Source organism: Ascaphus truei, chromosome 3 (assembly GCF_040206685.1).
Source record: "Ascaphus truei isolate aAscTru1 chromosome 3, aAscTru1.hap1, whole genome shotgun sequence".
NCBI classification, from domain to species: Eukaryota; Metazoa; Chordata; class Amphibia; order Anura; family Ascaphidae; genus Ascaphus; species Ascaphus truei.
This window is the reverse complement of record NC_134485.1, coordinates 244,505,602-244,519,522: the sequence shown is the minus strand read 5'-3', so window position 1 is coordinate 244,519,522 and position 13,921 is coordinate 244,505,602. Positions and strand designations below refer to the sequence as shown.

The 13,921-nt window shown below is 45.9% G+C and overlaps 1 protein-coding gene across 3 annotated transcripts in view; it reads right to left on the bottom strand.

The window, feature by feature from the left end:
• MGAT4A (alpha-1,3-mannosyl-glycoprotein 4-beta-N-acetylglucosaminyltransferase A) overlaps positions 1-13,921 on the bottom strand; it is a 119,547-nt gene that overhangs the window by 57,878 nt on the left and 47,748 nt on the right. For all 3 annotated transcript variants that reach the window (XM_075590513.1, XM_075590511.1, XM_075590512.1), the window contains exon 3: positions 5,637-5,804. In XM_075590513.1, coding sequence (XP_075446628.1) covers positions 5,637-5,804 — 168 coding nt within the window. The remainder of the gene's footprint in view (positions 1-5,636; positions 5,805-13,921) is intronic.

Here is a 13,921-nt window from a genome sequence, read left to right as displayed (position 1 = left end):
GTAACTCTGGGGGAGGGCTGGGGCTGTAGCGGGAGCTCTGCGGTGCATCCGATGGTGGGGGGGCGCCATTTTGTTTTGTTTGCGCACTAGCCGCTTCACGCATGCGCAGTTAAGGCAGAGTTGTGGCTGCCATTATAAACGCTCCGCAAGGGACTACATATCCCAACATTCTCCGGGAGACCGTACATGTGACGTGCAACAGCCAATAGGGCTCCCAGGATCTCTGTGAGGGAGACAGATACATTTGGCGCGCTCAGGACCGCACGTCAGTCAGAGGAGGGACCCCAACGGAGCAGGTAGTGTCAAGGGAGTAGTGCTTCCCTGTACTAGGCCAGATTGTCCCGTAGGCCACAGCTAGGCTCCGACCAAGTGTAGTTTGTGGCTGCTGCAGGGAAGGCCCATAGATAGGGACGCTTCCCCAGTAGCTTACGGTGGTAGTGTACCAATGCAGGACGCCACGCGGTGTGCACGGCCTGTGGTCTGGAACCCGACCGCAGGCCCCTTAAAGAGACATTCATAGGGACACACTCCAGCTGGAGTCCCCTCAGTCTCACGTTGCGGCTTGCGGGCCCACCATCTTCCATCTACCATGGTCTGGATGCAGACCAGGAAGGTACCTACAAGTGCCCCAACGGCCACACAGACGTGGGTAGAGCTACTCCACATACTTTGGGGTGGGTGTGGCTCTGTGGACACCAGGTGGTTAGGCGCCCAGGACACGTCATAATGTGGGGGGAACCTCACCAGGTGTGGGTCATACAGTATGGGTACGGCCTAGTGTGGCATTATTATTGTGGTTGAAGGTTTATATATGTCAGTAAATTTGTTGTTATATATCCAGTGTGTGGTTACTGACTATTAGGTTCTTGTGAGGGGTTATCCTACTGTGTTAGGATGTCTCGCAGGTGGAGGTGCTGTATACAACAAACGTGATCACCCCAGCCTCCCAGCGGCAGAGGGTCAGGCCTCCTGTAAGCCACTCAGGTAACAAAGTACAGGTAGTTTCCCTTAGGCACGGGCAAAGGGGGCTACGTGTGTGTGAGGGTGAAGGAACCTGCCTCTGCTTTTTAGTTACTACCATAAATTTGGGGATGGAAGCTGCAGGCATAGTAGAATGACAGCAGTAGAGTAGATCGTGCTATGGTGATGCTCGACAGACACACTGCACGTTCATTTTCAGAGGCAATAAAAAAACATTCCTCCCCACATCTTAAACGTGTTTTTAGAGACACTTAAATGATTTGTGTACTCAGATTGAGCTTTAGTATGAAAGAAGGAGCAAGCTCAGCAAGGTGATACAGACTGGAGGCGGGTAAAAATGCAAAAAACTTTATTTAGGTGTAGCCCTGGTAAGAAATAGGGCTATACGTCTATCTTCCTACTGGTATAAGCCCTGCTAAGGGCAGGCTGTCAGTAGTTATCATGGGTTTCCCCCACTTCAAGCCCTGCCCTGAGTGGTGGAGGTAGGCCACCTGACTGTGTCTAAGTCAAGAGACATAGGGGGGGGGGGCTGCCAAAGTCAAAGGGCAGTGCACAGTCTATTTAGTGGAGTGTGTGAGATCAGTTCAGCTCTGAGAGTGAGTGTTACTGTCAGTGTGATACAGTTGGAGGAGATCAGGCAGGCCCTGAGTAGAGCTGATAGAGCTACGGTGGACCAATGCCTCTCACCCTGCCTAGGGGGTAAGGGAAGAGCTAGCCCCACCCTGAGCGCCAGCGGCTTGGGGTGGTGGCAGGGATAGAGTGAACACCCACAGACCATCCTGAGGGTGTACAGTCTGGAGGAAGAGGAGACCCTGTACCTGATACCAGCGTGTTGCTGTGATTACTGCTGTCGTTGCTGCTGTGTGCTGTGTATAAAGAGAGCTGCTGCTACTTTTAACAAAGACTGAGACTGGAATCTCTCATCCCTGAGTGGGAATTCTCTGAAAGGGTTCCACCCCATATCCCTGGGGCTTCACAGAGATGGAGGCGTTGCACCATTGAGATCAGATAAAGGCATGTACCCCAGAAACCTGGTCCTGTCCTCCCCCACACCATCGCGGGAGACTCAGGCCCTCCTGTTGCCAGCAGGTATGCCCCACCTAGACACATGTAGCCAGACCTCAGTACACCCTAGGGGGTCCGATCTGCGACTGGGGGGGGGGGGGGTCCTGAGGGCTACATAGGCATAGCACGGTGCTATGCCTAAATAAAGTTTTTTGCATTTTTACCCGCCTCCAGTCTGTATCACCTTGCTGTGCTTGCTCCTTCTTTCATACTCTTCCTGGTTCACTGTGGGAAGCGACGCACAGATTTGTTTATCTACATTTGACTTCAATCAAGATCAGTGAGTACTTCTCTTTATTGTTTGTTTGGGGCCAGTGCTTTACACAGGACTATTTGCAGTTAAGAGGTGTGCTAGGAGGAGGGTAAGGGATTGCTTTATCACTGGGGGAGTGCCTTATACCAGCATCATACTATACCCCTGTTCCCCCCTCCTCCATCCTCTGTCTACATACACAGCTACCTGTTTTGGATAGTATTATTGTGAATAGGCTACCATCAAGCTACTATTTGGATAATTTATCTGTTTCATCTGTTGATTTCATTATATCATCCACGTCTATATACCACATGGAGGAGTTTTGGTAGCACCCTGAGGGGATTAATCCCCATTATCCTTCGCTACAAATTGAGCTTTAGACATCTGCACATTGCAAATCAGTAATAAATTACAAAAACAAAACATTTAAGAACATAGATTAAAAAAAAAAAAAAAAAAAAAACACTGGCCAACAAATTCACATAATATTCAATTCTACTCTGATTATTTCTGCTAACACAATAGGTATTTGAAGATTATTGTTTCAAAAAAGGTACAATTTAGTAAACAAAAAGGTTACAGTATATCTCTTTCACTTTTAGTTTTAAACAGCTAGCAGTCTTTGCATCGCCACCTCTATATTTGCTCAGTCACATGTGCATATTATAATGATGTGTACATGTTTGTGGTTGGTCAGTTCAGTTCGGAGGTTAGGATAACTCAATCTAACATCATGATGCAACTGAACTCACTATACCACTAAAGCAACGGATAAAGAAAAGACTTCTATTTCACCCTGGCATTCTCCACGCTTCCAGGTGTAACACACACACACACACACACACACACACACACACACACACACACACACACACACACACACACACACACACACACACACACACACACACACACACACACACACACACACACACACACACACACACACACACACACACACACACACACACACACACACACTTTGATATTACCAAATTCAATTAAAATTATTCTCAGTCTAAATTATTACCCATGACAAACAGTTATGGTCACTTCAAAAATGGGTTCTACAAACGACTGAAATGAACAATTTAGCTTAATTTTCTAAGGGAAAAGGTACTGGTATATAGACAGCAATATTATGTTTTTAAATCATTTTAGTCGAAAGGGAAGCAATACAAAAAAATAAAATAAAAAAGGAGCTGCTTTGACATTTATTTTGCTCTATATGTGCTTACGGGGGGGGGGGGGGGCGGCTATGTGCCACAACATAATCACTGGCCTGTATATAATCAGAGGTCTTCAGCGAGATCTACTGCTTTTCAGCACGCAATCTCTGGTCTGTGCACCCTCCAGAGACTAGGCAACGAACAAATCATTTCTGAAGTCCCTGTTATGCAATTAACAGAAGCAGCAGCAGGAGACGGTAATGGTTCATTCCACCAGGAATTATGTTTAACTGCAGGCAGTTTCGCAAAAGGTAGAAAAATACTGTTTCAGTATATTTAAAAAATCATTTATTTATTTATAAAACTAAATATATATCAATTATTTTCCCCCCTTCCCGTGTGTGTGTGTGTATGTGCTTATATGGGCTCCATTTGAATGGATTATCCAGGCAAAAGATGACACATTGTGTGCTCATTTGCATGTCATTTCACAGAATCTGGGGATAATGGTGAAAGGCAGGATTGCAGACCTGCCTAAGGGCTGGGACCCGCTGCGCCCGGCGGCGCGGGCGGTCACACGAGAGTTGGAATCCTCCCGAGCCGGTCCCGGTCCCCCCTGGCTGCACAGCTCACTACACGCTGTGACGCGTCAGCCGCTAGGGGATACAAGAGAATTGTAATTCCTAGCTTCGACGCGTCACGTGGTGTGGCTGTGAGCCAATGAGGAGGGGAGGCTTCGGGAGGAGGGGAGGCTTCGGGGAGCGGGGAGGAGTGTGGAGGGAAAGCAGCGTGAGTGCCTGTCTGTGTGTGTGTGTCTGAGTGCCTGTCTGTGTTTGTGTATGTGTGTGCCTGAGTGCCTGTGTGTGTGTGTGTGTGTGTATATGAGTGCCTGCGTGTGTGTGTGTGTATGAGTGCCTGCGTGTGTGTGTGTTGCTTTTAATTAAAAACCATCAGCAGCCCGAGCCCGTGGAGGGAGGGGGGGGGGGGGGAAGAGTAGCGGGTCCCTCCGCTCAAGCTACGCCTCCCTCCCGCTCAAGCCTCCCACTCCCGCCCACCTCCCTCTCCCTACAGACCGCAGATCGCGGTCTGTGTATGTCAGCGCCCCGCCTGTCTGCAGTGCGGGAGCGCTGACGGAGGGAGCGGGGCCTTAGCCTAAGGCATGTGAATGTGCTCACAAGTGATCTTTTTATTTGCTATATGCAATATGGTGGAGGTTTCTTGTTGCCTTTTTCACCCACCATAAATTAAAACGTGATGGTAAACCCTACAGTCTTGAAAATGCAAAGCCAGCAAGCAGTACAACCAACTTCACACTGATGATACCCATTATTAAATGTTGAAACATGTCTGTGAATGGTTTCTCTGGCTTTGCATCTGATTCCCATGTTGTGCTTTTAAAGCTGTGTAAACAACAAGCATTAGCTTATATGGGCTCCATGTAACAATGGTTTTTCAGACAAAAGGTGACACATTCTGTGCTCATTTGCATGTCATTTCACAGAATCCCTTGCTGCAGTGGGAGCACTGTATGCTGGGGATAATGGTGAAAGGCAGGGTTGCAGACCAGTCTAAGGCATGTGAATGTGCTCACAAGTGATCTTTTTATTTGCGATATATAGATAGATATATACAGTACAGTGGTGTGAAAAAGAGAGTACACCCTCTTTGAAGTCTATGGTTTTACATATCATGACATAACAATCATCTGTTCCTTAGCAGGTCTTAAAATTAGGTAAATACAACCTCAGATGAACAACAACACATGACATATTAAACCGTGTCATGATTTATTTAACAAAAATAAAGCCAAAATGGGGAAGCTATGTGTGAAAAACTAAGTACACCCTTACTGCTTCCATAGGAATTAAGATGCTAAGTAGCAGACAGGTGCTGCTAATCAAATGCCCTTGATTAATTGACCAGCAGCAAGTGTGACCACCTCTATAAAAGCCGAAGTTTTAGCAGTTTGCTGGTCTGGAGCATTCAGGTGTGTGTTAATACAATGCTAAGGAGGAAAGTAATCAGCAATGATCTTAGAGAAGCAATTGTTGTTGCCCATCAAACTGGGAAGGGTTATAAGGCCATTTCCAAACAATTTATACACACACACACACACACACACACACACACACACACACCTGTTGAGCACAACAAAGTCCTTTTACCTGAAAAATTACTTAATACGCCTCTGCTTCCATTTGTTTCTGATACAGCTTGCCGAAACTGCTCCAGAATGGCATGAAGCTCCGATGAGCGCTGTAGCGTTCTGTGTTCAGCAATACGCAGCCGTTCCTTCAAAGCATGAAATTCCCGCTGGTAAGCAATCAACTTCTCTGGAGAAAAAGAAAGAAAAGAAAAAAAGATTTATAGAATCAACTGAATTCTGGGCATCATAGACCGGAGTTCCCCATGTGAAGGTGACCTATATTTATATATTTAATGTTTTTCATTGAGCTTAGGGCAGGGGTCGGCAACATGCGGCACCCGAGCCGCATGCGGATCTTCCTGCACCTACATGCTGCTGTCCTCAGGTTGCCGCTCCCAAGCTGCTGCAGCCTCTCTCCCTCACTGTCCTGCCGGGGGCTGCGAGGGGGCCCAGCCGACGCTGGTCGGGCCTCTTGTTGCCGCCGGGCATCTCCCCAGCTACTAGCCTGCCTCCTGCACTGTCCCATGCCGGGTCTCTCTGTGACGTCGGCGCACACTTCCGGCGCGCAACGGCATGGGACAGTGCAGGGGGCAGGCTAGACGCTGGGGAGATGCCCGGCGGCAACAAGAGGCCCGACCAGTGCCGGCCTGGTCTTCCTGCAGCCACCAGTAGGACAGTGAGGGAGAGAGGCAGGCCAAAAGTAAGTGTATATATGTATGTATTTAGGGGGGTATTGTGTGGAATTTGGGGGGGGGGGTAGTGTGTGTGTTTTGGGGGGTAGTGTGTGTGTGTGTGTGTTTGTGTTTGGGGGGTAGTGTGTAGTAGTGGTGGTCCCTGTAGCTGAAAATAACGTGGTTGAACTCCGGAGACTCCCTCCTTCCTATACATGTTAAAAAATAAATAAAAAGGCATGGTAGGGGGAACTGCTCCTTTAAATTAAAATATTTTTTTTAAAACAGGAAGAATGTTTTACCGAACATTTATTACCTAAATATTACGCTGCAGATTTATACCTGTAGAGCCATGTAAGGTTTGAAACTTATCAGCTAACCGTTTGGTCCAATAACAGGACTCACACTGCCCACTCCTCTCTCTCATTTGTTACATTAAAGCAGCAGTTCAAGCAATATCCTACATGTTTTTTTTTTTAAATAAATCAGTCCTGTACTATGAGAAAATACTTGTAGCATTCAAAAATATATATATATATATGTTTTAAAGACATTTTTAATGTTTCTAATGTAGGAAGCATTTCCAAAGTGACAGCCCCTTCCCCTTCTGATAGGCTCTGGCTCTTGAGCCCCTCCCTCTCTCTAACAGAACACCAATGGTATCTAGTAACTGCCCAGTCAATCATATTCTAGGAACTACATTGCCCAAAATGCTGTGCAAGAACTGAATTAAATAACCCTGAGCAAGCGATCTATTACAGTCGATAACAGGAGAACGGATCGATCTGCAGCTTAGCTAATCACTTGCCAGTGTGCAGATTTGTATTGATGCACATATTGAATGGGAAAAAAAAAAATATATATATATATACATTTTAACGGCAGCTTTAATGTGTACAACATGTATCCAATGAAACTCATTGCTTTTAAATGTAAATGAAGAAAGCACAAGGTTTAGTCCCTAGTCTAAAATAACGTCTACAGTTAAACTTATTACAAACACTATTTCTAAAGTTACTTTTAGCATTGGGTAAGCTTTATAGCAGGGCAATTGGAAAAAGTGGCAAAGGCATTACTCATATTGAAGGTGAAAAGAGGAATAACGGATTAGGCAAACCAGTTCTTACTGTAGCATTAATTATGTGCAGACCTCAGCAAGCAAAATGTCTTCCAGAGATCAGAGGTGCAAAAGTGAATTGAAGTTTGGAATAATTGTTTAGTAAATATTGTTTTTTTTAACAGTTTATTTTACTTGAAATAGCCAATACACGAAAATTATCCCACTTGTTGCCATTGTGTTAATGCCATTTTGAAATTGCGCTGTGAATTCATTTTAAAATACGGCTCCCACACTTTGTGACCTTGTGTGATCTGGACCCTGCTGCCAGAGTTACAATAAATATAAGCATCACTATGGGAATTCTCACACTAAACCAGCCAGTATACAATGGAAAAACAAAAATACAGACAAGCATGCTTTGGGACCTAAAATAAATTAGCAGCTTTGAAGTGTGGAAAAGGTTATTTTGAGCTCGACTTCCCACAGTTAATTTTTTTTTTTAAACTAGACTGGATGGCATAAAATCAAATTGTTTCGCTAAATAACAAGTGAAGCGTAAAACCTAAATGATAACAGAAGGCAAGTCTCAGGACAATAGATTTGCACGCTGATTGCAATAAGTGCTAGAGAAACATACAGTATAGAACCATATTTACTAAGGAGTTCTATTCTATTATTAGCATGTATTTGTACAGTGCTAACATATTGCACAGTTCTATTCCACAAGACACTCTCTGAAGCCAGTAGCCCATTCCCTAAAATGAGCAACAGGGGGGTCTTCTGGCACTTGTATTTTATGGAAGAGCGCCTTATAAGAAATATAGGCCATAATGCAGTCTAAGAACAAAACACTTATTTCAATGAGAAGCAACCACTGATCTGCGTACCACCACCTCATGAAATAACTGCACTGATCTACAGTACTTACAGTATCGAGCACAGTGATTTCCAATACTGTTTACATTGTGCACCCACTGCTAGAAAATATAGTAGCAAATATTGTTGTCAACTAATCAGAATATTGCTAACTGTTTGACCGATCCCAGGCAGCATAGTGTCCGTCCCCCCGTCCCCCCCGCCCATTGTGGGGGACACAAACACCTAATAAGGCCCCAAACTGCACCTCAGTGTGTGCAGACATGGGTTATATAGCCATCCATTACTACGGGAGCTTCCAAATTCACACTCCACATTGCCTTGGCACTGTAGCTGCAAAGCATTGTGGGGAGCGACTTTGGAAGCTCCTGCTGTAATTGACAGCTATGCCCCTTATGCTAGGATGCAGTTTGGGGGTCTTACCAAGGGCACTGTCCCCACACCGGCTCAGGAACCCACCACACTGCTTGTGATCAGCCGATACATTATTTGGAGACACCTCACAAACCCAACCCACTTTTGGGAATCACTGATCTAGCAGAATGGGTTGATCAGATGCCCTTATCTTTATTATTTAATTTCAAATAATATCACAATATTTCTTCTGGAACACATGCCATATTGTATAGCAGCTAATACAGCTACAGTAGGATTTTGTGCTTTTTTCAAAATGGACCATTCATGTGAAATGCCTATAAAATCATCGGACAAAAACCTCAATAGTACACAAGCAGAATGATTTTTAGGCACAACAAATTCCTAACATTAGTAAAAACCTAGACAATTCTATTCAGTAACAGGCAATAAAAGTGAATTTAAACAAAACTATGCAAATTGTAAGGTAAGTCCATCAAAATGTCTTCATTTATTTGTATAATGATGTTCACATTGTTGGTGCACACATTTTCAACCAAGTTGGCGTATTTGCAGTATCAAAAGCTGCAAATGTTCAGGTTGTCAGGAGTTACCAACTTTCTATGCTGTGGAATGATGCATTTGATGCTTTTTCTTTATGTGTATCATTTGTTTCACTGTCTACATATTGGACAGATCCGAGAAAAAGGCTGTTTAAATCAGCACAAAAGGGTTATCCATTTGCAGCGAGGATTTGGCTGTAGCACAATACAATACTTTTAACTGAAGGCATACAAGTCTATTCAGTTATTTTTCTACACAAAGCACAGTCTCCGTTCTTTAGGCTATAACTTTCACTGGAATAGCACTAAACAATATAGACAAATGTCGTATGGAGGTCCCTCAACTACCTATGTAGTCTTATGATTCAATTATCCAGCTTGGGAATGGAGCAGTTTCTAGCTCTCTTTCGTTGTACTCTCCCATTAAGGTGAAGGAAAAATGTAGTGAGGAACAAATTGTATAAAACAACTAAATCATTGTAATTCGCTACTCAGAGAAGATGCAAACGAGCTTAAAGTGAATGTCTTACTGATTTTTAAACAAATGTTTTTATTATCACTGTTTCCTGTCAAATTAATTATTTCAGATACTTATTATAGGCCTCCTGTTCCAAAGCAAACTTCGAAGTAAACTGCCACTCAAATCAATGGCCATGTTTGTTCGACCATCGCGTGATCAAGAGCTTTTAAGCTTTATAAATAAGGCTCCAAGGACGGCAGTCATTAAAGCACTATGCAGGGTATCGCGCCAATCGGGCTGTTACTACCAGTGACTTGAATGGCAGTTACCATCAGATGGGGCAGGATACCCTGCATCGTGCTTTGATGACTCCCAGGGCTTAGTACTTGGTCATTAAGATGGGAAAAGGCATTTGAAAGAATTCAAGAGGAGCAGCAAGTCATGTCTGAGTAAAACAAAAATCAAGACATAATGGTTAACTCCAGCACTCCACAAAAAAAAGATAATTGAATCATAAAATAAACATTAGTCCCAATCAATGTCCTTGTCTTCTTTCTTTAGAAAGGTATACAATGGACATTGTCCCGAAACAAATATGCACAACAGTATTATTCCTTCAAACTACTTGTCTCGGTCAGCACCTTCTTCATACAAAACAATCTGTAAATCCTTATTTGGACTCTGATCCAAACAACAAAGCCCATCCACACAGTACAGTCATTGTATGCAATCGGAGAAAGCAGGTCTGATGTATCAACCGTGTGTGTGTGTGTATATATATGTATTTCTCACACACACACACACTAAAAAAGCACAAAATATATTTAATATTACAAGTATAAATACTTATCCTAGTCTATCCTTCAGTATATATTGTGTCAAATTGTTTAGCTCATGGTTTGTAATTGCAATTCAATGAGGTGTAATGATACAGCAGATGGATCCAAGTTATTGAGGTGTGCCAGAAACCGACTTATCTTTTTCTAACTGCTAAATGCAGTTGATTTGTTGTTACATTATCTTATACTATATTAGTGAAAGCACTATATGTTTGCCTGCCTGCCTGCCTGCCTGCCTGGATGTCCGCTGTCCCTAGGGGAAATCTCATTGGTCCCTTGGGCCGCCCCCGCACACCTCTCATTGGCCTGAGGCGGAAGTGACGGGCCAAAGGGGACACACACACACACACACACACCTCTCTGTCCTCTCCCCCCCCCCCATCACACACACCTCCCTCCACCTCCCGCTCCACTCACCTCCCTCCCGCTCAACTCCCTCCACCTCCCGCTCCATTCACCTCCCTCTCCATTCACCTCCCTCCCGCTCAACTCCCTCCCCGGCGCAGGGACAGGCAGTGGGCAGGGCAGCCTGCCGCTGCCTCCACTCACCTCCCGCTCCCTCCACCCACCTCCCGCTCCCTCCACTCACCTCCCCTCACCTCCCGCTCACCTCCCTGGCGCGGGGACAGGCATTGGCCAGGGCAGCCTACCGCTGCCACGCGGCACCTAACCTCCCTGCCACTCAACTCCCTCCCCGGCGCGGGGACAGGCAGTGGGCAGGGCAGCCTGCCGCTGCCTCCACTCACCTCCCGCTGCCTCCACTCACCTCCCGCTCCCTCCACCCACCTCCCGCTCCCTCCACCCACCTCCCGCTCCCTCCACTCACCTCCCCTCACCTCCCCTCACCTCCCGCTCACCTCCCTGGCGCGGGGACAGGCATTGGCCAGGGCAGCCTACCGCTGCCACGCGGCACCTAAGATGGCGGCGGAAGGAAGGACCCCTTCCTCCCTCGCGGACTAACTAACATGGCGGCGGCCAGAAGGAGAGGTGAGTGTGTGTGAGTGAGTGTGTGTGAGTGTGTGAGTGAGTGTGTGTCTGTGTCTATGTGTGTGTGTGTCACAGCGTGACAGTGTGTGTGTGGGACACTGTGTGTGTGTCTGTGTGCGTGTGTGTGTGTGTCTGTTACACTGTGTCTCAGACACTGTAGAGTGGGGACCGGAGCTACACATGGGGGGTGGGGGGGGGGTCAGGAGCGGAGAAAGATACAGGGGGAGTGGAGAGGAGGGACCCGTCAATTTAAACCAAACCAACCCCCCTCCTGTCCACTGCCCCCCCCTCCTGTCCACTGCCCCCCCCCCCTCCTGTCCACTGTCACCCCCCCTCCTGTCCACTGTCACCCCCCTCCTGTCCACTCTCCCCCCCCCTCCTGTCCACTCTCCCCCCCTCCTGGCCACTGTCACCCCCCCCTCCTTTCCACTGTCACCCCCCCCTCCTGTCCACTCTCCCCCCCCCTCCTGTCCACTGTCACCCCCCCCCTCCTGTCCACTGTCACCCCCCCCCCTCCTGTCCACTCTCCCCCCCTCCTGTCCACTCTCCCCCCCCCCGTCCACTCTCCCCCCCCCCCCCCCGTCCACTCTCCCCCCCCCCCCGTCCACTCTCCCCCCCCCTCCTGTCCCCTCTCCCCCCTGTCCACTCTCCCCCCCTCCTGTCCACTCTCCCTCCCTCCCATCCCCTCCAAATAGTCACCTATTGTTCCACCATTTATAAATAATACTACCTATTACGCATTTACATCCCGGGCAACGCCGGGTCTCTCAGCTAGTATATAATATTATTGGTCATAAATCCTTCTTAAATATTAGCAAACTACTGTAGGTAACTATTACAACCCTACCATGTATCACCCAGCACTATATTTCATGGGAAATCAGTTATTTAACCCCGTCAGTTCCAAGTGACACTTCAAGAGGCAATCCAAAAAGGAACGAATGGTTGTGTTTAAATTTAAAAAAAAACCACACACAGACACACAGACACACTAAAAAAGCACAAAATAGTGAAGTACTGTACAGGCAGTCCTCGGTTATCCAACAGAATCCGTTCTGGAAGTAGCATTGGATAGTGAAACCGTTGTAAAGTGAGTCCCATGTTAATCAGCGGCGGTGAGCGTTGGATAACGCATTCAGGCGCAGATCATGCATTCCGGCGTTGAAAAACAGCCCATAGGTTTGCATGCTAAAGCGTTGGATATGCCATTCGTTGGAAAATGAAACGTTGGATAGCGAGGACTACCTGTATAAAGATTTTAGTACGCAAAAGATAAAATGCCACTTGCAAAGTTGGAAGAGTAACATTGCATTATGGGATGTAACCCGATAGCCGCAATAGGTATGGTGTCGTTTGACGCCGCTTGCATGGATAACCGGATCGGTTGGCAGGTAAATGCTGTCTGTTTTTCCCCTCCTTGTCACCAGCCGATGACATCGTGGGGCTTGGCTGCGCCTGTGCATTCGAGTGGAGACCACACCGCTAGGTGTGCTGTTGTAACAACATGTTCCCAGATAGTTAGCCACTGTATTGTAGTGATTGGGTCTGTAGAGCCGCTCAGCAGGGAACCCACATTAACCTTATGCGTTTCACTTGTAAAAAAAAAAGCTTCCTCTGGGTGATGACATGTGACCCTACCTCTCTCCCTATATAGGCAGTGAAATTTATTAATAGGTTGATTGGATTGGAGTGTTGTCTGACAGTCGGCAAATCAGACAACAGTTCCCAATTTAAATCAGAACATATGATATACAAAGAGAAAATAAAAAAAAAGGTACTATGTTTGGTATTTTCTTTGCTACCTGATGGTTAAAAGATACCGTGACTTCGAAGCTTTCTCTCTTCTCCACTCCTTACAATATGACCAAACTATTCATTTTCCTGCATGCCTCTGTCCTCTTTATGTATGTACGTAGACATTTTACTATATCTAAGATATGTAATTCTCTTTTATAGTAAGGCTCTGGATATAATGATGGCAGAAAAATCTCCTGGTTCATGTTAAATTAAGATCACTATTGTGTGAAACTGAGATGTGTACTAAGCATGACAGTACGCTATCTTTACAGAAATTCATGAAACTGCTTGGATTTCTCCCAGTCAACTCGCTTAAGTTATATACATTGGGCGATATGTCCTTACTCGCGAGTGTACTTAAAGTGAGTGTCCTTAAACCGGGGTATGCCTGTAGTTATGAGGGAACACAAATTTTAATGTCAGAATATTATGTTATGCTATTCAAGGGATCAAAAGGTTCTTTGCAGAGTATCTTTAAAACTAATGTAACCCACCTTGGGAATACTACATGGGTCTAAGTGGTTAAAGGGTTTGTAGACGTTATTGAACACCTGCCCCCTTAAAAAGTATGTTGCAAAGTGACCAGGCACACACTGCTTCTGGTATATGCTAGATGGGTCACCTAATGACTCAGCAGGGGCTAAGCTCCGTCTCTTTTCTGGCTAGAGACAGGAGTGTGAGAGAGGTCATAAATAGG